This window comes from Danio rerio, chromosome 18 (assembly GCF_049306965.1).
Source record: "Danio rerio strain Tuebingen ecotype United States chromosome 18, GRCz12tu, whole genome shotgun sequence".
Classification (NCBI taxonomy): Eukaryota; Metazoa; Chordata; class Actinopteri; order Cypriniformes; family Danionidae; genus Danio; species Danio rerio.
This window is the reverse complement of record NC_133193.1, coordinates 36,221,493-36,245,912: the sequence shown is the minus strand read 5'-3', so window position 1 is coordinate 36,245,912 and position 24,420 is coordinate 36,221,493. Positions and strand designations below refer to the sequence as shown.

General features: G+C 35.4%; 2 protein-coding genes and 1 long non-coding RNA gene across 3 annotated transcripts in view; 1 reads left to right on the top strand and 2 right to left on the bottom strand.

The window, feature by feature from the left end:
- Positions 1-1,020: 1,020 nt before the first annotated feature.
- Positions 1,021-11,231, bottom strand: olfck3 (olfactory receptor C family, k3). Its single transcript, XM_009293731.4, has 6 exons — positions 10,697-11,231; positions 10,294-10,588; positions 9,247-10,032; positions 8,863-9,084; positions 8,648-8,771; positions 1,021-2,681 (listed from the first exon to the last, which is right to left on the bottom strand). Exons 1-6 carry the CDS (start codon positions 10,924-10,926, stop codon positions 1,768-1,770), a joined length of 2,571 nt encoding a protein of 856 aa, XP_009292006.3. The 5' UTR covers positions 10,927-11,231; the 3' UTR covers positions 1,021-1,767.
- The window catches only part of LOC141378718 (uncharacterized), a 41,715-nt gene continuing 18,355 nt past the window's right edge, over positions 1,061-24,420 (top strand). The window contains exons 1-2 of the long non-coding RNA XR_012393959.1: positions 1,061-2,688; positions 19,179-19,263. This is a non-coding gene — a long non-coding RNA (uncharacterized lncRNA). The remainder of the gene's footprint in view (positions 2,689-19,178; positions 19,264-24,420) is intronic.
- olfck2 (olfactory receptor C family, k2) lies at positions 17,655-22,692 on the bottom strand. Its single transcript, XM_001334531.6, has 6 exons — positions 22,402-22,692; positions 22,002-22,296; positions 21,120-21,905; positions 20,440-20,661; positions 20,149-20,272; positions 17,655-19,531 (listed from the first exon to the last, which is right to left on the bottom strand). The coding sequence occupies exons 1-6, from the start codon at positions 22,629-22,631 to the stop codon at positions 18,618-18,620; spliced, it is 2,571 nt and encodes an 856-aa protein (XP_001334567.4). The 5' UTR covers positions 22,632-22,692; the 3' UTR covers positions 17,655-18,617.

Genomic DNA, 24,420 nt, shown 5'->3' with positions numbered 1-24,420 from the left:
TTATATATTTTTTTACAATGTGCTGTTATTGTGCACACAAAATTAAATTCATTTGTTTTATATCGCTTGATTGTTATACTGTCTTATGATGATTGATATGTTTTCTGTAAATTTAGGGCAAATATTATTACTCTACAATGCTATAAATATAATGAATAAACAAATGGATTAAAGACTTTATTGTCATGTGTTTAACTATTTTTAATATTTGATGTTTATGTTGACCTAACATCTTTACACAAATGTATTAAGCAAAGACAAAAGAAATGAAGTCCCAAGGCCTCCATTAACACCTAGGGCCTCATTTATTATCATTTTTGTCATGCAGTGAAAATGAAGGTGCACACAAAACCTGTGTCTAAATAGCAAATTATTTTAAAATAGTGAGCAGCTGACTACCTTCCTACCTTGCCATGACAACCTAAAAGTTTATTCTTACAAAAAAAAAAAATGGTGTATCGGTGGCGCAGTGGGTGGCAAGTTCGCCTCAGAGCAAAGAAGGTTGCTGATTTGAGCCTCGGCTGGGTTAGTTGGCGTTTCTGTGTGGAGTTTGTATGTTCTCCCTGTGTTCGCTTGGGTTTCCTCTGGGTGCTCCAGTTTCCCCCAGAAGTCCAAAGACATGCGCTATTGGTGAATTGGGTATGCTAAAATTGACTAGTGTATGGGTGTATGTACAGGGTATGTGTGAATAAGTGTATGTGGATGTTTCCCAGTGATGGGTTGCAGCTGGAAGGTCATCTGCTGCATAAAACATATGCTGGATAAGTTGGCAGTTCATTCCGCTGTGGCGACTCCAGATTAATAAAGGGACTAATCCAAAAAGAAAATGAATGAATGAATCAATGAAAATTATTTTTGATTCTGGTCACTGGTCTAAAAAACTTGAATGTGAATTGGCATTTTTTTATTACAGTTGACTATAAAATATATTTTGCACAAATATAGCTGATTTAAGGCTGATGTCTCCATTCACAGAAACAGCAGATTATTTGTAATGTGAAGGGACACTGACAATTGAAGTGTAGATCCAAATGCAGGATTTATTATGAGAATGGTCAGGCAAGCAATGGCTAACGCAGGAACAAACATAAGTATACGGGCAAGTCGTGGTCAAAAAACAGGCACATAGTCAAAGGCAGGCAGCAGACAACATAAATAAACAAACAAAACAAAGCATGGGTCAAACACAGTAGGGCAAGGCAAAGGAAACCACATCGTAATGTCACACACAGTTAATTAAGACACAGCCCTGAGGTGTGCGTGTGTGCTGTGTATATAGTCCCTGTAATCAGTTCATAACGATCGTCTAGCTGTGTGTGTGTAATTAATGGAACCGGGAACAGGTGTGTGAGCGGTGCATGACTGTATATTGTAGCTCTTTTGCTGACAGATTTGTAGTCCTCCAGATTTCTGCATGTGCTAGATTGCTGGTGACTGTGACATTTTGGAGTTTTTTTTATTAGTTATTGTGGATTTTGAACATTACTGCATATCAAGACAACCCAAAATATTGTGTAAAACAAAAACAACAACATGGAATTAACTGTGTTAAGTTTCCACAGCTACACAAGAGGTTACTCCACACATCCACACAATTCGGAAAATAACTAATCTAGTCTTTTAATAAAATTTTCATCTTCTAAGTATATGAATTTAATTTATTTGCACATACAGCACAAACAGTAGAATCAGAAACCTATACGCTTAATTCCCAGAATACAATGTTCAAAATTAATCAGAGTGTGCACCTCAGAAGCAATGAGTGACTTAAAGGGCTTTTGATGGTACTTTACCCATTATGTGTTTTTTGGTGTTCCGTTCTGGTCGAAATATAATAATGAAAAACTTAGGAGCAAAAATACAGAGAATCAAACCAAAGCTTGAAGCTAAAATGGCAAAAATCTCTACAGCCACAGTAAATTTCCCTGGAGAACTGACATAAGCTGGAACAAATGTGATCCATACTGCACAGAATATGAGCATACTGAAGGTGATGAATTTAGCCTCATTAAAGTTATCAGGCAGCTTCCGGGCCAGAAAAGCTAAAACAAAACATAGGAAAGCTAGGAGGCCTATGTAACCCAGCACAGCCCAGAAACCAACAGCTGACCCTAAACTGCATTCTAGAATGATCTTGTCTTTGTAGTGCTGCATATTCTTGTAAGGAAACGGTGGAGATATTGTTAACCAAAGCACACAAATAATAATCTGTACAAGAGTGAAACCAAAAACGCTGAGTCTCTGTTGAGAAGGCCCAAACCATTTCATGACATTACTTCCTGGAAGTGTAGCTTTGAAGGCCATTAACACCACTATTGTTTTCCCCAGAACGCAAGAGATGCAGAGGACAAAAGTGATCCCAAAAGCTGTGTGACGCAACATACAGGACCACTCAGTGGGCTGACCGATGAAAGTGAGTGAACAGAGGAAACACAGAGTCAGTGAGAAGAGCAGCAGGAAGCTCAGCTCAGAGTTGTTGGCTCTCACTATTGGAGAAGCCCTGTTTTTATAGAACACTAAAGCCATACTTAAAGCCACTAAAGAGCCAGCAACAGAAAAAGCAGCCAGAATAATTCCAAGGATCTCATCCCAAGACAGAAACTCCACTGGTTTGCGGAGACACTTGTTCTTCTCATTATTGGGCCAGTAGTCTGAGAGACATTCATGACAATCCAAACAATCTGGAAGGTAAGGAAATCAGTGTTAAAAAGTTATTCATGGACAATAGAAATGACATCGTTGGCATGCAGAATATTAGATGTTATGTTTACATACACTTAACACCAGTTTACATATAAGCAGTATAACGTATGTATTTAAGTAAATGTCACAGTTGTGGACCTTATGTTATTGTTTTCATTGAATTAGTTGAGCCTAGTTTACTTTGTTCTATTTCTCCCATTTGTTTTTTACATTATCCTCACATACATTTAGTTAATTGTCTACTGTGAGTTTAAGTCTCAATTTGTATTTAGTTCTGTCCCATTTAATGTCTTTTGTTCTGTTTCCTACTAATAGTTTGTTTTCATTGACATTTATCACTTTTGCCAGTGGAGGAGTGAAAGAGCCAGGGCTAACTAGAGTGACAAAACTTGCCACCTTGTCAAAGCCTAAAGGCAGATTTATACTTCTGCGTCAAGTGCACACATATGCTCCGGCGCAGCCTGCGTGTGAACGTAATGTATAGCTCTCATCGTGTGCGTAGCGCAAGCACTGTCACTGGTCAGCTTGGTAGTGCTGACGAGTGTGGGCTGGACCTAGAGACATGCGAACCTGTTGGAGCAAGTGTTTACAAGTTTAGAGTCCCTTAAAAGAGTTCCAGATGGAAACTGTTGTGTTGTGTTTACCTTATGATTAAAGCTGTTGCACGTGCCCTGATTCCCACCTCAAAATGAGTGAGTTTGAGCTACTTCTACATTAACGTAGCTTTCGAAAAAGAAAAACACAAGCGAAGAAACTCGATACAGAGGAACATAAAAACCTCACTGCTAGCTAGCGTTTCAGAAGTGTTATTGCAGAGCAACACAAACAGCGAGCAGAAGTATAAATGCACAACAACCCGCAAGGCATGTGCCGTGCCGTGGGTCACATCGATCACTGAATGCAGAAGTATAAACCACGCTAAAGCCTAATGCCGAGTTCACACTGCCTGATTTTCAAAGTCATTGCATCACTGTTAATTTCATCATTGTGTCACAGTGACGCAGTGGGTAGCATGATTGCCTTACAGCAAGAAGGTTGCTGGTTCGAGCCCTGTCGCTGAGTCAATTGGCATTTCTGTGTGGAGTTTGCATGTTTTCCCCATGTTCGTCTAAGTTTCCTCCGGGTGACAAGATACATCATGAATTTAAATGAGATTTTATGTATGCTTTTGACAGCTTTTATTAAGTGTTATTTGCTCAGTTAGCTCATTGAAAAGCACAGATTACATTGTTTTGTTATGACAAAACACATTAACAAATACATCACAAAAGTTTTCATCTTTGTCAGAAATCTCTCATAAACATGATTGACATGGGGCATTATAATTGTGTCATGAATAATTTTTTGATCCTGTTTTCAGTGGAACAAGCTGTATTTGTATGTAAAAGTGTGATTACTCTGTCAAATTATATCTAACAGGGTCATTAATATAAAAACATTAGATTTAATGACATTTTGATGAAAAACAAGTTGTGTTGTATTGGTAATTCAAGTTGACATGAGAAAGACAAAAACAGGTTGTGATGTATTTGTTTATGTCAAGTTGTCATAACTGAACGAATGGCACTTAATGACAGTTGTTATAAGCATGCATAAAATCTCATTCACATTCATGACATGGTCATGTCATGATTATTTATTCATTCATTTTTTTCAGCTTAGTCTATTTATTAATTCGGTGTCACCACAGAGAAATGTACCGCCAACTTATCCAGCATATGTTTTACTCAGCGGATGCCCTTACAGCTGCAACCCATCTCTGGGAAACATCCATACACACTCATTTACACTCACACACTATGAACAATTTAGCCTACCCAAATCACCCATACCGCATCTCTTTGGACTGTGGGGGAAACCGGAGCACCCGGAGGAAACCCAAGCGAACGAGGGGAGAACATGCAAACTCCACACAGATACGCCAATTGACCCAGCCGAGGCTCGAACCAGCAACCTTCCTGCTATGAGGCAACAGCACTACCTACTCATGTCATGATTATAAAGGTTTAATGACGTCTTATGAACACCCCTTTAAGTGTTACTGCAATACCTTTTCAAAATGTACACTTTTGTACTTTTTAGGTACTAATATGTGGCACTAGTACACTGTAAAAGAAATATCACAAGTCATGACAAAAACATGTATTTATGTTAAGTTAATCGGGATTCAAGTTAAAAATTTAAAATGAACAAAAACATTTCCTTAACATTTTCTCACACTTAAGCGGTTCAAATCTTTTGAACTCCTTTCTTCATATGTTCATATGTTCAGACATATCCTTATATTTTGAAGAATGATGGAATTTAGCAGTTATTGACATCCATAGTGGAAACAAAAATATTGCCAGCTGCTTTACTCTGTGCACATCTAAAGCTAGCACCCATGACATATTTCAAGTTTTATATAGTTCACCAGACAAAATGGTTATAAATCTCAAGTGGTTATAAATCTTTATGAGTTTCTTTGTTCTGGTAAACAAACCATTTGTAGAAAGCTGAAAACCTGTAACCATTGGCATCCACAGTATGCACAGTATGAGATTCATCTTTTCAAACTCAGGGCAATTAAGACACGCAAACAATCGATTAACAAAAAATGCAAAAGTATTAATAATAAAGTCAGTGGATTTTGGGGGGAAATGAATGTTGGCTAAACTACTGAAATATTATTGTCACAATAACCAGCAACCCTTATAGATCACTGAAGAACATTCACATTCCCTTGGACTAAAGTTTTGACACCGTATGAACTACAACTCCCTTCAAGCACCACACACACACCTGTTCCTGTTCTCCGTTGATTACTTACACACACAGCTGGGAGCTACTCAAGGACTAATTTCAAAGACTATATAAACTGCTAACAGTAACACTCACATTGTTGCATCTTGTTTGGTTATACCCTGTAACATTATGAAGCAGTCTTCTAGTCTAGTGTTTTTGTGTTTTACCTTTGCCTTGTTCTCTTGTTTACATTGTATGTCGCCTATATCGTCCATTTGCCTGTGACCTGACTACGCTTCTGGATTTCCCTGTATGTACCACCTATTTGCCCCTGTGTTTGACCATTGCCTGACCGACTACTCTTTAATAAAGCTGCACGTGGATCCTCAACACCGTTGTCTACCGTTACAATTATCCAGTATATTACAATTATACAGTATGTCTGACAATATTTTTTCTTCTGGAGAAAGTCTTATTTTTTATTTCGGCTAGAATAAAAGCAGTTTTAAATTTTTTTAAACTCCATTTTAGGGACAAAATTATTAGCCCCTTTAAGCTATATATTTTTTTCTTGACTGTCTACAGAATAAACCATCATTATTCAATAACTTGACAAATTACCCTAACCTGCCTAGTTAACCTTATTAGCCAAGTTAAGCCTTTAAATGTCACTTTAAGCTGTATAGAAGTGTCTTGAAAAATATCTTAAAAAGTATATTATTTACTGTCATCATGGCAGAGATAAAATAAATCAGTTATTAGAAGTTTCTCTTGGTTATTCCAATTTGTTAAAATTTTATTTAATATTTGTTTGTTTGTTTATTTTTAATAGATTACATTTGTAAATCCCCCCATTTGAAAATTAATATTTTATGCATGTCTCTGTGAATATATAGCCAAATTGCTTTTTCTGCCATTTAAAAACAAAATGTTTTATTTCAAAATAAAACATTACAAACCACAAAATTTTAACTTAATTAAAAAAAAACATATATGTACTTGATTTTTCCTGTGTATTAACAGTTTATTTTTTATCCAACATATTAATTTGAGTGTACTCATTTTTGAATGGTGACCTTTTTTGGAATTATTTTTTTTCATTTGGATTTGTTCTAGTTTAGACTTTGGTACTAATCTAATGTATATGCACAAAAATGTATATGCACAAATCAATTGTATTATTGTGAAGCATCCTAAAGAAAATAATAATTTAAAAGGGAGATTTATAAGGGGTATATACTTTTGAATTGTATTATAAAACACAATTGTGTTTTGATAATTTAAAAAAATTAATTGAGGTAAAAGAACTGGGAATGGGTAACAAAATCAATTAAATTCCCTTCACTTTTTAATTTCTGCATTTTAAACATTATTTGTTAACACTTTCTATGAAGCTTATATCTTTAATGAACAATTTAGCCAACCCAATTCATCTGTACCGCATGTCTTTGGACAGTTGGGGAAACTGGAGCACACGGAGGAAACCCACGCGAACACAGGGAGAACATGCAAACTCCACACAGAAACACCAACTGATCCAGCCAAGGCTCAAACCATTCATTCATTTTCTTGTCGGCTTAGTCCCTTTATTAATCCGGGGTCGCCACAGCGGAATGAACTGCCAACTTATCCAGCAAGTTTTTACGCAGCAGATGCCCTTCCAGCCGCAACCCATCTCTGGGAAACATCCACACACACTCATACACTACGGACAATTTAGCCTACCCAATTCACATGTACCCCATGTCTTTGGACTGTGGGGGAAACTGGAGCACCCGGAGGAAACCCCCTGAATTATTAGCCCCCTTGTTTTTTTCTTTCCCCAATTTGTTTAACAAAGAGAGTTTTTTAACACATTTCTAAACATAATAGTTATATTAACTTATCTCTAATAACTGATTTATTTTATCTTTGCCATGATGACAGTAAATAATATTTTACTGGATATTTTATAAAACACTTCTATACAGTTTAAAGTGACATTTAAAGGCTTAACTTGGTTAATTAGGTTAACTAGTCAGGCTGGGGTAATTAGGCAAGTTATTGTATAATGACGGTTTGTTCTGTAGACTATTGAAATAAAATATAGCTTAAAGGGGCTAATAATTTTGTCCATAAAATAGTGTTTAAAAACTTAAAAACTGCTTATTTTATTTTATTCTAGGCAAAATAAAACAAATAAAACAAATAAGACTTTCTCCAGAAGAAAAAAATATTATCAGACATACTGTGAAAATATCCTTGCTCTGTTAAATATCCTTTGGGAATTATTTAAAAAAAAATAAAAATCAAATGAGGGCTAATAATTCTGACTTCAACTGTATATATATATATATATATATATATATATATATATATATATATATATATATATATGTGTGTGTGTGTGTGTGTGTGTGTGTGTGTGTGTGTGTGTGTGTGTGTGTGTGTGTGTGTGTGTTTATACCACATTGTACATGATTTAGAAGTATTAATTAGTCAGTCGTGATTCTATGTAAAGATGCAGCTTATGATTATTTGTAATCAACCACAACAAGTCTATAAATGGTCTTTCAAACAAATAAATTGCTAAGATCTATTAAAATGGCAATAAGCCACTTATACATGCATAACCAACACAATGAGCAATGCCAATAACCAATTCTCTTTTTATAGAAAATTTCCATCCTGTTTCACTTGAAGCCAATATTTATGCATTTATACAGGTTGGTAACTCTATTATGACCCACAATAAGTGTTTATAAAGCATATGACTCTTATCATAAATATAGACCATTCATTTTTTGACAGAACAAAATATGTTTACTTACTTTTAAGGCTTTGCTACTATAACATAACATAAAATGTTAACATTGAAAACTGCATCTTTATAAATATAATCACGACTAGACTAACGAATACATACAAATCATGTGTAGGATGTTATGAACATGTGCATTGACAATTGAAATGTATCTGTAGTAAGTATTGATAACGTTGTTATACATCTAGCTATAACTGTCATTTTAATATAGTTTATAAAGGTTTGTTGCGTCTTTATACATAAATGTATAGAATTGTTATGGTTAATTATAAATAATTGTAAACAGAGTGTTATAATTCATTACAAGTATGAGCTTCATAGAAAGTGTTACCCAGTAATTTTTCTTTGTCATGTACTGTCGTATATAGTATGTCAGTGCCCATGTGTGATTTATCCAGCAGAACATGCCCAAAGCACCTGTATCATTGCTGATTTCTCCATCGGCACAATTAATGCAGTCATAACAGCAGACAGGTCTTCCTTTTTGGACAGCTTTCCGTGTACCCGGTGGACAGCTTTCACTGCACACAGACACAGGCACCTGCAGGTGACAGACGTGTATAATATCAGAGTCACAAATGTATTAGAGTATTCCATAACATTCAGGAGTTATTATAGAACACATTTAATACCTCTTCAGTGCCATCATACCAAATGATAGCTCTGCTCAGGCTGAATTCTTTGCCTTTGGGCTGGGAAGAATCATATTTACCCACTGTTACAAAATCAATTGAACCATCTTTTTGAAGCTGCCAGTTCACAAGCTCATACACGGCCACAGGGTCTCCATAAGCATCAAACGAAACAGAATAATTATTTTTAGAAAACTTCACTTGTTTGAGCTTATCAAGAACCTGCATGACAGACATGAAATTATTTAAATGTGTTAAAGCGAAAATTGCGTTATCTGCTATCAGAAATGCATTAGCCTACTGGATTACACAGATATTTTTTAGCCCTGTTTAAAAGCAAATTATAACTATTACTTGGTACATTAAAAAACACAAAATAAATACCTCTCGTGGCTCAATCTTGATGTTTTTGTTGCACTTCTTTTCATTACAGATAATGCCATGGAGTGCATGAGCTATAGCGTATGTGGCTTTGTACACCATGTTAGAGATGCGCAACTGGGACGTGTCTGTATACGGGTTCTTTAACCTGCCAAGGTCCTCTGTGCCATCACACGCGGGCATGCCAGTAGAAGGACCTGTCTGCTGTTTTAGACTACAACTAAATGAGCTTTCCCAGAATTCTGTCAGCAGTGGGAATTTCATTGCGCGCTGTGGAGACAGGTCAAGTAGAAACGTACGAAAGCCAGGGATAACTGACCGCGGGATTGCGAAACCCACACCACCAATACACATATTAAAGCGCAACATTTCTGGATCTGTAAACCACGCCTCGCTGCCGATCCATTGCATCGGAGGAAGAGGCTGTTGGCTCAACTCTTCTAACAGAAGTCTCATATCTCCTGAAGCCATGAAAGCAACAATGACACGAGCCGTTGATCTTCGGATGACATCAGCGACTCTCATCAATTTGCTGCGCGGTTGGGTCCTGTAGTAGGCCTCAGAATATTCCACACAAATTCCCTCCTCCTCTGCTGCTTTCAGGAATGATGCCATGCCATTATTCCCGTAGTCTGAATCACTGCGCACAGCCCCAATCCACGTCCACCCAAAGCGCTTGACCATCCGTGCCAGTGCGGCCGCTTGATGGTGATCACTGGGGATGGTCCTGAAGAAAGTTGGGTGCTGTCGCTTGTCACTGAGACACGCGCATGTAGCGTAATGACTCACCTAGTGTACAATGAAGAGGGAAAAAAATAAAATAATTGTAATTGGGCAAAATGCATGTAAATATTGCTCCAATTACTATTTGCATAAAAAATGTTAAGAGATAATTTGACAGTATATTTGCAGTTAATATAATTAATACACATTAAGGAAAATTTTAATATTTTTTGTGAATTTGTTTATTTATTTATTATTATTATTACTTTTATTATTATTATTATTAGGAGTAGGTGGTATGCTCCAAAATAAAATAGCCTACTAAACCTGGGGAATGCCAAAAGGACCGTAAAGCCTTGAAATGCTTATAGAAGGCGTGGAGCCAGATTCTCCGACTAGTGCGGCAACCGCAGCAGATTTCGAACAAGAATCATTGTCGTTAAATATGAGATCTAATCCGTTGGCAAGCTGAAATGACAACTTGACTGCCATTGGCACAGAGCCACAAGAGTCATATATGCGGTACCCTAATGTAATGCCCGGCAAGAGATCGGAGCTGTTGTTGATCTCTTGGATGGCGAACTGCAAGACACGGGCAAAGCGCAGCTCTCTGAAGTCCATGCTGTTGAATTACACAATGAAAAAAAAAAAAAAAAAATAACATAATTTATCACATTCACAAACCACAAAAGACTATTAAGAATTATATACTTGGTTTTATATTTCTAACCTGCCACTGCACTCTAATGATTGTGGCCGCATAGTATAGGTGTGCTTTTCTGTCCTCAAATAGTAATGGATGCTAAAAGCACCTCCAATAATAAAGTCTCCTTCGTCGAAGAGAACAGGAGGCTGAGGGTCACCTTGGAGGATGCAGCTACCTAAACGGTTCCCATACACAACATACAAACGCGTGATGATACACTGTAGTGTCACGATTAACAAAACATTATTATACATTTCTCCTGCTAGGAGAGCAACTACTTCAAATATTAGTTGAGCATTGCGTTTTTATAGGTTTCAACTCTCTCTGGAATGACAACAGGTGTAGTTAGCCTAATTGATGTCAAAATATTCAATCAGAACCTGTAAACTTTCCTCGAGTGTTTTACAAAGTTTCAAAATGCACACCGCCTAAAAATTGTATTGTTTGTCTAAATATTTTTTTTATGTAGTCCAATCAGTAGTCTCAGACAGAGAGAACGGGTTTGAAATTACTTGAATGTGAGTAAATAAGTAGGCCTACATATTTTCTAATTTACGGTGAACAAGTCTTTATTTTATAAAGTTATATATAACTTTATTATAACTATATATATATATATATATATATATATATATATATATATATATATATATATATATATATATATATATATATATATATATATGTGTGTGTGTGTGTGTGTGTGTGTGTGTGTGTGTGTGTGTGTGTGTGTGTGTGTGCGTGAGAGAGAGAGAGAGAGAGAGAGAGAGCGTGCGTGCGTGTGTTACTGTAGGCACCAAAATACAAGTTGTTTGGTATTCTCTATTCAACTCAAAACAGAAAAAAATAAACGACATAACATTTAAAGTTAATAGATAATTCAAAACGCTGTTTATTAATTCGGGCTTCTTTAAAAAAAAAAAAAAACACTGAAAATGATAAAAAAAAATGTGAAAAAATAGATTAATTGGAATTTTTTTTTTTATTTCTTCAAAGAGTGTAGCCTAATCTCTGCATGGGGAGTTATATTCGGCGCAAAGGTGAATATTTTATTTTAATATTAGTATGCTACCCTAATTTATTAGGCATATGTTATAAAAAAAAAGATAAATTATTTATTTTTTTATATTGTGCGTTATTTTACACTTAGATTCGGTGAGTGACATAGCGAACATATTTGCTCTTGCACTCTCTCTATGTTTGAATATTTTGATTAGTTTATTTATTGTTTGTGTTTAATTTGGTTATTTAAAACAGTTTATACAAAATGTTATCAAAGAACTTAAATATGTGGGAATATCTTTTTAGTGGCTTGGTACAATTTTCAAATATAAAGTGTACATTTTTTAAATATCTGCTAGGGCGGATCCGTTTAAATTGGTTTGGCCCCCAAGTCATATCATATCTCGGACATAAAGATGAGCTTTAATTAATGTTTAACACCGGATGATCCCTGCTTCAGCTACTTCTTGTATAGTGCTTTCATCATCTTTTTCAAGTGCTGTTGATGGACTGGCTTCCGAAACAGGGATTAACATTGTTACAATGTTGCTGGCAGGTGCGCTATGGCGATATCAATAGTAAAAGCAAGGATAGGTTCTGTGCTGTCGGTTTCTTGTACAACACGGGCGCTTTCTGTTTAGAATCACTGTGTTTTTGTCACTAAGGAGGTTAGAAGAAAATCGTAAAGCCAAATCTGTAAAAATGACGGACATGCGAAATTTTTTTTAGTTAATGTGACCTGATATATGACAGACATTTCAGCTTTTTTTTTTTTTAAATAGAGCATTATGATATTTACCAAAAATGAAAGCTGTGCATCAGTTACTTAACACAGGACTTAACACACTTGAACATGTTCTTCACAGCAGAGCCGGCCCAAGGCATAAGCGAACTAAACGTCTTCTTAGGGCCCCGTGGCCACCAGGGGGCCCCAAAGAGTGCATGTAAAGACCAAGTGTGCCGCAAGCCTACGTTTGAGTGAAGGTTTCGGCCGTTAGATCGCCCCCTGGGGGTTGGCTGCAGTACAAGTCATAAAGCCCGCCTCCTCCGTGTTAATGAAGGAGACTTGAGCCCAAATAAAAAAAAATATTACACTTGCAATAAAATGTCCCGAAAGATAGTTCTGGGCTGCGTTTCCCGATAACGATTGATCTTAGCACTTAAGAGCGTTTTCTACGAGTCATTTTGCGAACGTTCGTTATTGTTTCACGTGCGTTTCCCAAAAATGCACTTAACACAATTGCACGTAGCCCAGCTTTAAGTGCAACTTAGGAGTTGCTATCCGTTTGTTAAGTGCTGAAATGTCACGCTATAGAATGGCTCGTTATTGTTGCACATGTTATAGCAATCCATATAATTCTTCTTCTACTTGTGTGAATGTATATTCAACTCGAATAACATAAAAAAAAATATTTTTGAGCCAGTTTAAAAACATAAATTAACTGGAAATGTCGTACTGTAAAAACACTGTCTTGCTCCAATCTCGCATAAAACTAATTCTAACAGTCCTTGCCGGAAATGACATCAGCATCATTTTCGATATTTATATGAAACCTTAATTAAGTAGAATTATTTATCAATTTCTTTATCAAAAATTGCTTATCTCACATCAAAATAAATAAATAAGTAAATAAATAAATAAATAAATAAGCTCTTACATTTATTTTTGAAAAGTTTAGCCTAATTATTAATTATTATTATTTGTATATTGAATTGTGTAATGTGTAGAAAATATAAATGAATAGAGATATACGTACAAATAAAATGAATAATGACTTTGAAGAGAAGTAAATTGTAGGTGCAATTTGCCGGTTGTCCAGCAGGTGCCCTCATAACTCTGTCTCCTTACGATGCACTTAAGGCTTTACGATTACTCCAGAGCACTCGTAGATCCACGAAGATTTTCAAGTGCTACTTAAGTTACGATGCTTTTGGGAAACAGACCGTAATATTAAGATCAGTCGTACGATCATTTCTACGAACTTCTTAGGCTTACGATGCTTTTGGGAAACGCAGCCCTGGTCGATTAAGGCACTGGTTATTGTGCTGAAATAGGTGCAGATCTTCATTTTTGTAAACAGTTTGTTTTTAGCAGTAATTTAATGCTGGGCGTGTCATCGTGATTGACAGCTGTGATTGACAGTTTCTCAAAGCGCGGCGTCTGAGCTTCGGCAGGAGACTGAAGTAGACTGAAATGTTATTATTCGATTTCTGTGTTATTTTACCATGACAAAATGAGTTCAGCAGTAAACTATAGTTTCTGACATACATGATCCTGGTGGAACACTGTTTATTCGCTAAGTTCAGGGCTTTTTTCGGGCTTTATTAGTTTGCTGATACACGCCTAGCCACCCAGATAGCAAAGCACAGTTCCGGCTAGATTCTCGCCTGCCGGAGACTTATCTCTTAGAGCTCAGACTGACTAATGTTACCTCTGCTGGACCTACTCCGGATGCCTGGACTCACTACCCAATTCCAGCCCGAGTCAATCAAGCCAGATGCGGCGGCCGAGCGAGCAGGCGCTGCCGCATGCGAGCCGGAATCAGCCCGCGACGCCGCGAGTAAGTTATGCGCTGCGGCCTGGAGCTGGCGCGATTGAATATATATAACCCTCATATTTGTTAACGTTATTACATCCATTTGTGTTGATATGACAGCAAACGCATGCTGAGAAGTTCGGGGGGCGTAGTTGATTTTACATAAAGCGTTTGATTGGAAGCTCGACTCTGCTCATTTTCGCGGCTCCTCCTCTGGCTCCATCAGACAATCCTTCTGCGCATGTCTGGCTCCAATTTCAGCAGTCTTTTGCGACAGTTTGTGCCCGTCAAGCAGGCGTTTTGCCCTCAAGGCGTTCAATGGGAAAAAGGGCTGTCGCGTCGTCCATATTTTTTACAGTCATTGGTAAAGACTGAGTGACTTTTGTTTTTGTTTTTGTTTGTTGTGTTGTGGATTAGGGGTGGGACAAATATATGCCCATTTAACGTTATTTCCGACCGCTGTACATACTCTGGCGCCTAGACATTTATCTAAATTTATCTAAAGAGACATTTATCAAGACATTTATCTAAAGAGATCTGAAAATGCTTCTTGGTTTAATTTGAATTTCATTTAAATAGATGTTTTAAGTTATTTGAACTACAAAATACAATACAATTTTTTTCAGGGTTAACATTTATATCCATTTAAAAAATATATTGTCACTATGTTTGACTGTTTGGCAGCGTCTTGTGACTGAATAATAATAATAAGTATGCTATTGGCTACTTCCAGCTGTTTTTGTTTCTGTCAGCTCAGATTCATATTTTGTGTCTAACTATTTAGATTTGTGGCAAGCAGTCATAAATAGTGGGATCAGTAGGAAGTTGTTTCTGCAGAATAATATTTAGAATTGTCTTAAAACATTTTATAATGTAAGCAACACATCTACAGCGAATAAAATCGATAATGTGTGTTTTAAATTTATAGTGCGCGAATAATCAAGGATTGATGATAATTTGTCATATTGTTTGCACCAAGGGGGCCCCAAATAAAATCCTGCTTAGGGCCCCCTGAAGGTTTGGGGTGGCCCTGCTTCACAGTCTGAGATGAAGCCCAAAATACACAGTTAAAGTTATATTAATTTGGTGAACTAATATCCGCACTATGCAAAAACTTGATTAAAGAACAAAGTAAACTAGCCTATTTAATCTGACAATTTTTTTTAATTAAAGAGATAGTTTACCCAAAATGAAAAAAAAAATACTACAATTTACTCAAGTTTCTTTCTTCTGTTGAACACAAACGAAGACATTTTGAAAAAAGTTGAAAACCTGTAACCATTGACTTCGTAGACACAAAAACAAATAATATGGAAGTCTATGGCTATAGTTTTCCAGCTTTCTTTAAAATAGCTTATCTTGTGTTCAAAAGAAGAAAGCCAAACATGTTTGAAACAAGTGAAGGCTGAGTAAATGATGACAATTTTTAGTTAGAGTGAATTTTCATTTTAACACAATAATAATTTCTCCAGTTTCTTTTGAAATTCAAAATCTGCCACAGGGTTCCTGGATTTAAGCAATATTAGAAACAGTTTTTGCTGTATAAAAACATTAATACATTACATATGGAGAGTCCTTGTAACCTGTATACGTGTGTGTGTGTGCGCATTTGTGGTATACAGTGTATTTTTTTTTTGTAACTTTAAACTTATATAAGAACATCTGACAGATTTCTGTAGGGATACCACTGTCTGTGTTTTGCTTTCACTGCCAAATGTAGGCACACTCAAAAAAAAAAAATGTACTAAAATGCACCAGCCATAACATAATTACTTTTTAGCGTTTAGCATGTGGGATTGAAGTTAGATACTATAGCTTAAAACTGAACTAATGAAACAGCTTCATTAGATTATGCAAGCCTTTTTTTTCTTAATGAATATAGGCCCGTAGCCAGCCTGGTAAAAGTTTTTTTTTTTTTTTTATCTCAAAAACTATTACAACTAAGTAGCCTGTGTCATTTTATTGGAAAATAACAAACTTGCCCGCACATTCAACTTTACTAAGCCAGAATTTGCCACTTGAATAGAAAAAATTGAAACGTAATAATAAATATAGTGTAGCCTCCTGGTTTTCTAGCCTCTCTTGTAAAAAGCTCATTTTAAAAAATCTATGAATAGCAACAAATTAGTATTATAATAAACTTTTATACGCTTTAAAACTAACTTTTGGTGCTTTAAACCTTTTTATCAGGTATTTTCTTTCTTAATAAGGTCCAAGATTTAGAATAAAAGTTACTTGTAAAATATTTTTGCTATTTAACAACAATACAGTAGTGAAAGATGATATCAGAATCAGATTCTTCTCTGTCTTTAAGCCTTCTTCGGTGAGTTTTTTTTTTTTAACAATTTATGATAGTATATATTGGTTATTGCGATATAGCTTAAAGGGGCTAATAATTTTGACTTTATTTTTTTGTTTAAAACTGTTTTTATTCTTGCTAAAATAAAACAAGGAAGACTTTATCCAGAAGTAAAAATATTATCAGACAATTTCCTTGTTCTGTTAAACATAATTTGGGAAATATTTAAAAAAGAAAAAAAACTCAAAGGGGGTTTATTAATTCTGATATATATATATATATATATATATATATATATATATATATATATATATATATATATATATATATATATATATATATATATGTATAAATAACTGTATATATACAGTTGAAGTCAGAATTATTAGCCCCCTTTTGATTTTTTTTTTTTCTGTTTTAAATATTTCCCAAATGATGTTTGACAGAGCAAGGAAATTTTCACAGTATGTCTGATAATATTTTTTCTTCTGGAAATTTTATTTATTTGCTTTATTTTGGCTAGAATAAAAGCAGTTTTTAATTTTTTTTAACTATTTTTGGGACAAAATGATTAGCCCCTTTAAGCTAGTCTACAAAACAAACCATCTTTATAGAATAACTTGCCTAATTACCCTAACCTGCCTAGTTCACTTTATTAACCTAATTAAGCCTTTAAATGTCACTTTAAGCTGTATAGAAGTGTCTTGAAAAATATCAAGTAAAATATTATTTACTGTCATCATGGCAAAGATAAAATAAATCAGTTACTAGAAATAGGTTTTTAAAACTATTATGCTTAGAAATGTGCTGAAACAATCTTCCCTCCATTAAACAGAAATTGGGGAAAAAGTAAACAGGGGCACTAATAATTCAGGGGGGCTAAGAATTCTGACTTCAACTGTGTGTGTATATATATATATATATATATATATATATATATATATATATATATATATATATATATATATATATATATATATATATATATATAAGATCCCTTTTGTAAGCTACTAAGCTTAGAGGATTAGAGTAAAGTTGCACGTGTCTATATATATATATATATATATATATATATATATATATATATATATATATATATATACATACATATAATTTACATAACCATTGTTTCAGAACACAAGATCATTGTGATATGTAATGAGAACATTTGCTTTAATCACCAAGAAAAAAACCTTAAGATTTTTTTAAACTTACTATTCAGTAGCAAGAAATACAAGATACAAATTTCAAATTACACTCTGTGCTGAATTAATGTTAATGTGCTGCGAAACTTTATACACAGCCATCACAGCAAACTGACAAAAGATATATTTTTTGTTTAAAAAGTTTATACAACATGAAAACATAACCAGAGAACCCATAGACAAATTTCATACATGGCAATATATACAAATTACATATATTTTTCAAAGTTTTCCATTGTACATATACAATTTGTATAGTTTTGATTAATGCACACTGTCAACATGTAAATATAAAATGACAAACTCGGGCCGCACAATATTGTAAAAAAAAAAAATCAACCTTTTATTTTTCTATGATTCATATTGCGATATTGAGTATACTGTCATTTCACTAGGATGAGTTCGGGGTGGAAATATTTTATTGGTTTAGATTGATTAGGATGATTTTGTAGGACTGTCTATCTGCATAAAATATATTGAACCTACTGTATCACAAGCATTGAAAAATATAGTGGCATAAAATAAACAGTGAGTCTCTATGAGTCTTCCATGAGTCTTGCAGTGTTCAGGCACAAATTATCTAATATAAGTCAAAAATGCTTTAAACTGGCTTAAAATGCTCACACTTGCAAGTGATTGATGTTTTGGTAACTTTATGGTTTAAACGTTGCATTTTTGTCCAAAAATTACATGTTTTCCTCTGTGACTCCTGATTAAATATAATCCAGACTTGATGTAGCAGATCCTGTAATGTGAATATTGCAAATGTGCACATTGCAATTTCAATGAGAAAACCATATATTGTGCAGCTCTAGTACAAACTTTAAAAAATGTATATGATTAAAGCTGGCACCAAAACATCTTGAAATAAGTGATATATTATGCAAGGTGTTGTGAGTACATCAGTAAGATTTGCTTTGTACTTTACCCATTAAATGTTTTTTGGTGTTTTCTTCTGGCCTAAATAAAATAATAAAAAACTTCGGAGCGAAAATACAAAGAATCAGACTAAAGCTTGAAGCTAAAATGGCAAAAATCTCTACAGCCACAGTAAATTTCCCTGGAGAACTGACATAAGCTGGGATAAAGGTGATCCAAACAGCACTGAATATGAGCATACTAAAGGTGATGAATTTAGCCTCATTGAAGTTATCAGGCAACTTCCGAGCCAGAAAAGCTAAAACAAAGCAAAGTGATGCTAAAAGACCAATATAACCTAGTACAACCCAGAAACCAACAGCTGACCCTAAACTGCATTCTAGAATGATCTTGTCTTTGTAGTGCTGCATATTTTTGTACGGAAACGGTGGAGATATTGTTAACCAAAGCACACAAATAATAATCTGTACAAGAGTGAAACCAAAAACGCTGAGTCTCTGTTGAGGAGGCCCAAACCATTTCATGACATTACTTCCTGGAAGTGTAGCTTTGAAGGCCATTAACACCACTATTGTTTTCCCCAGAACGCAAGAGATGCAGAGGACAAAAGTGATCCCAAAAGCTGTGTGACGCAACATACAGGACCACTCAGTGGGCTGACCGATGAAAGTGAGTGAACAGAGGAAACACAGAGTCAGTGAGAAGAGCAGCAGGAAGCTCAGTTCAGAGTTGTTGGCTCTCACTATTGGAGAAGCCCTGTTTTTATAAAACACTAAAGCCATGCTTAAAGCCAGTAATGAGCCAGAAACAGAGAGAACAGCTAGGATAATCCCAAGGATCTCATCCCAAGACAGAAACTCCACTGGTTTAGGAAGACACTTGTCCTTCTCAGTACTGGGCCAGTAATCAGGTGGACATTTATCACAGTCTGGAGAATCTAGAAGATTAATATACCACTGCATAACAGCAATTCATGAACCACAAGAACAAAACAGAGATAATCAAACTGCCATACCATAATAGTTTGTTCTATATAAAACAAATATTTGAAAATTAAATTCATGCAAAAACCTTCATTATAATGAAGAATTTCTTGAAAAGAAATCTTTATTATAAAAATGGATTACAATTTTTTTAAATGCCCTGTGGTGACCACAGATTAATAAAGGGACTAAAATATTTCATTTATTATTTTTTAGAAATAAGAAAACAAATCGTTTAAAATGTTTGACAAGGTACTTTACATATTATTATTTTGCATGAATATAAAATGTAGAAAAGCAGATTGAATGATAAGAAAAGAAACAGCAAAATAATAATTTTAAAAACATTAATTACATTTTTTTGAATCTTTGGGCCCCATGGCTGGAATTCACTTAATCCACCCCTGAGTCTACAAACACTCTAATGACTAGCAGATGGCATGTGTTTACAGACTATGATTAGACACTTAAAATAAGGTGTTTAACAAATCGTTGGTAAATGTATTCAAGCAGTAATAAAAATACTAATATTAAGATGTTACTCACTAGAGTGTTTAGACAAGCAGCTTACCTGTCTTATTGCTGATTTCTCCTTCTCCGCATGGAATGCAGTCGTAACAGCAAACAGGTCTTCCTTTTTTTACAGCCTTCCGAGTACCCGGTGGACAGTTTTCACTGCACACAGACACAGGCACCTGCAGGTGACGGATGCACATAACATCAGAGTCTGAACCAATTTATTAATGATTGTATTGTTCCTCTCATCATTAAAATAATGATATAACATCAGTAATAATTTTCCAGGTTACAGCCTAACATCCCTGAAAAAAAATAAAATAGACTATAACAACACATGAAATACCTTTTCACTGCCATCATACCAAATGATAGCTTTGTTCAGGCTGAATTCTTGGCCTTCAGGCTGGGACGCATCATATTTGCCCACTGTCACAAAATCAATTGAACCATCTCCTTGAAGCTGCCAGTTCACAAGTTCATACACGGCCACAGGGTCTCCATTAGCATCAAACGAAACAGAATAATTATTTTTAGAAAAATTCACTTGCTTGAGTTGATCAAAAACCTGCATGACAAACATAATGTGTGGGGTTAAATATGAATTAAGTAGACCTTCACACACAAATAAATATTGTAGCCTGTTTTAATATTATTTTGTTGCTATATATAGGTGAAGGTTTGAAACAGGTTTGAACAAGTAAGGGGTGAGTAATTGATGACAGAACTTTTAGACGAACTATCCCTTTAAAGTGTGAATGTTAGAAGAAGAATGTTAAATGCAAACTCGGTTAATTAAACAAGCTATTGAATAACAGTGGTTTGTTCTGTAACTAGGCTAATAATATTGACATTAGAATTACAAAAAAATAAAAAATAAAAATAATAAATGAATCTGCATTTATTCCAGCCAATTTAAAACAGCCCCTCTCCAGAAGAAAAAGAAAAAAATACACTCACACACACAAACACGTAGGCTATATTTGTGAGTTGTATTTGGGTTTGATTATTCTTGTTATAGCATACCTGTCGGGGCTTAACTTTAATGTTTTTGCTGCACTGTGTTTCGTTGCAGACAATGCCATGGAGTGCATGAGCTATAGCGTATGTTGCTTTGTACACCATGTTAGAGACGCGCAACTGGGACGTGTCTGTGTACGGGTTCTTTAACCTGCCAAGGTCCTCTGTGCCATCACATGCGGGCATGCCAGTGGAAGGATCTGTCTGCTGTTGTAGACTACAACTAAATGAGCTTTCCCAGAATTCTGTCAGCAAGGGAAATTTTAACACCTTGTATGGGGACAGGTCAAGTAGAAATTTACGAAAACCCGGGATAAGAGATCGCGGGACCGCAACGCCCATCGTTCCTATACTTAAATTAAACCGCAGCATCTGTGGGTCTGAAACCCAAGCTTCACTCCCAATCCACTGCATTGGAGGGAGTGGCTCTTTGCTCAGTTCTTCTAGGAGAAATCTCATATCACCTGCGGCCACAAAAGCAACGATAACACGAGCCGTTGATCTGCGAATGACATCCGCAACCCTTTTCAGTTTACTGAGCGGGTAGGTCCTGTAGTAGGCTTCAGAATATTCCACACAAATTCCCTCTTTCTCCGCAGCTTTCAGGAATGATGCCATGCCATTGTTCCCGTAGTCTGAATCACTGCGCACAGCCCCTATCCACGTCCACCCGAAGCGCTTGACCATCCGCGCCAGTGCGGCGGCTTGATGGTGATCACTGGGGATGGTCCTGAAGAAAGTAGGGTGCTGTCGCTTGTCACTGAGACACGCGCATGTTGCGTAATGACTCACCTATATGTAAAAACATGACAGGTCATATGTAATTATCATCAGTTGTTAGTGTTCTTTTTGGTTTTGTTATATACTTTTTATATACTCAGCAAGCACCTGTGGAATTTCAAAAGGACCGAATATTCTTGAAATGCTTATAGCCGGGGTGGAAGCAGAATCTCCAACTAGTGCGAGAACTGCGGCAGATTTTGCACAGGAGTCGGTGTCGTTATATTTAGGATCTAGTCCGTTAGCAAGCTGTAACGCTACCTTGATTGCCATTGGCACAGAGCCACAGGAGTCATATATGTGGTACCCTAAAAAGATGCCCGGTAGAAGATCTGAGCTGTTGTTGATCTCTTGGATGGCGAACTGCAAAGCACGAGCAAAGCGCAGCTCTCTGAAGTCCATGCTGTTGAAGTACACATATATCAGCTGTCTATTAAGGCTTGTTTGAATTTAAAGCATTGTTTATTATTATTATTATTATTATTATTATTATTATTGAAACTCTAACCTGCCACTGCACTCTAATGGTTGTGGCCTCCTAGTATAGGTGTACTTTTCTGTCCTCACATAGTAATGAATAGTAAAAGCCCCTCCAACAATAAAGTCTCCATCCTCAGAAAGTGCAGGTGGCTGAGCGTCACCTTGAAGGATACAGGTCCCTAAATCAACCCCACAAACTGCAATACACAGTCTGGCAATGCACAGCATCTTCACTGTGAATAAAAGATGAGCATTCATTTCTCCTGTTATAGCTGTAATTCTAAATGTGAGTTGAGTGTCATCTTTATTATAGGCTGTCAGTTACACTACTGTTGTGTGTGTTGTAAATATTTGCTGGGAAAACAAGGGTGTGGTTAATATTTCACCCCAGTCAAATGTAAAATACAGTAGGAGAATGTGTCTCAAGTGTAAAAAGTTTCAAAACAGCACAATCATAAATTGACTGTAAAAAATGTGTCAATATGAAAACTTTTATACAGCATTTAGCAACACTTTCCAGTCAGGTTGTTGTGATGCATTAACTCAGACAAACAACTTCATTATATTCACCTTTGTTAACTTTAGTTAATGAAAATCAAAATGTTAATTGTTAAATTAAAACCACCAAACATATTAGGAAATTGAAAGAATACAATTAAATTCAAGCAAAATATTGCAAAATAAATAAATAAATAAATAAAATACAACCAACACAATTTCAACTAAGTTTTTAAAAAAAAGTTTTTTGCTTCTCTTGGTTTTTTCTCTCTTTTTTTATTTGTATTTAATATTTATTTTTTTAAACTTTGGGTGTACTCGTTTATTAAGCTATTTTGTTCGATGTCCCACAGGATTCACTTTTAATATTGATTGAGATAGGGCATGTCGAAATTTGCTTCATTTCAGATTCTGAGAAAATACAATTTAAAGAAAAACTTTTTAAATGATATATTTAAAGCTATATTTGAAACTGCATCACATCTGAACTATCCTGAAAGGTCTAATTGTTACAGTGTATGATTTTCTGGTCCAAAAAGTATAAAACAGTTAAACTATTGTGTGCAGTACAACAGCTTTATTTGTTAAAAATATAAATAAATAAGAAATTAAGCAGAAAATATTAATAATATATAAATGTAATATTGATACATACATACAATATAAATTAATATAGTAAATTTCATGTGTTAACTAATTGCAGTCACTAATGGTAGAAAACAAAATATATTAGCCTAACAAAGAATCAACCTTGCGTTTGCGTGGGTTTCCTCCGGGTGCTCCGGTTTCCCCCACTGTCCAAAGACATGCAGTACAGGTGAATTGGGTAGACTAAATTGTCTGTAGTGTATGAGTGTGAATGAGTGTGTGTGGATGTTTCCCAGAGATGGGTTGCGGCTGGAAGGGCATCCGCTGCATAAAAACTTGCTGGATAAGTTGGCGGTTCATTCCGCTGTGGCGACCCCGAATTAATAAAGGGACTAAGTGAATGAATGAATGAACAAATAGCACATTTTTGTCATTTTTATGACTAGGCCTACTTGAAGCTTGTGTTCTTGGAAATACATTATATGCCACTTTAGCAGAGGGTTTTCAAAGGGGTTTGTCTGTGTGTGTTTATTATATTCTTTAAAGGGTTACTTTAAATGTATACGTTATAACTTACTTCTAAAATAACGTGCTTCATTACAGGTGCAGTAGGTGATTGTCTTCAGAAACTTTTTTGTTATGCTGGTTGAATGGCTCTTCACATTAAAATAGTAAGGATAAAAGTATCTAAATGTATTTGTATGTATTTTATATTGTAGATAAGGAATAAAAAAATGTTCCTCCAATTAAATATTGTCAGACCGAAAAATAACTAAATTACAACAGGTATCACAAACTGTTCCCAGAGATGGGTTGCAGCTGGAAGGGAATCCGCTGCTTAAAACATGTGCTGGATAATTTGGCGGTTCATTCCGCTGTGGCGACCCTGGATTAATTAAGGGACTAAGCCGAAAAGAAAATGAATGAATGAATGAATGAATGAGAGAATCTCAAACTGTCT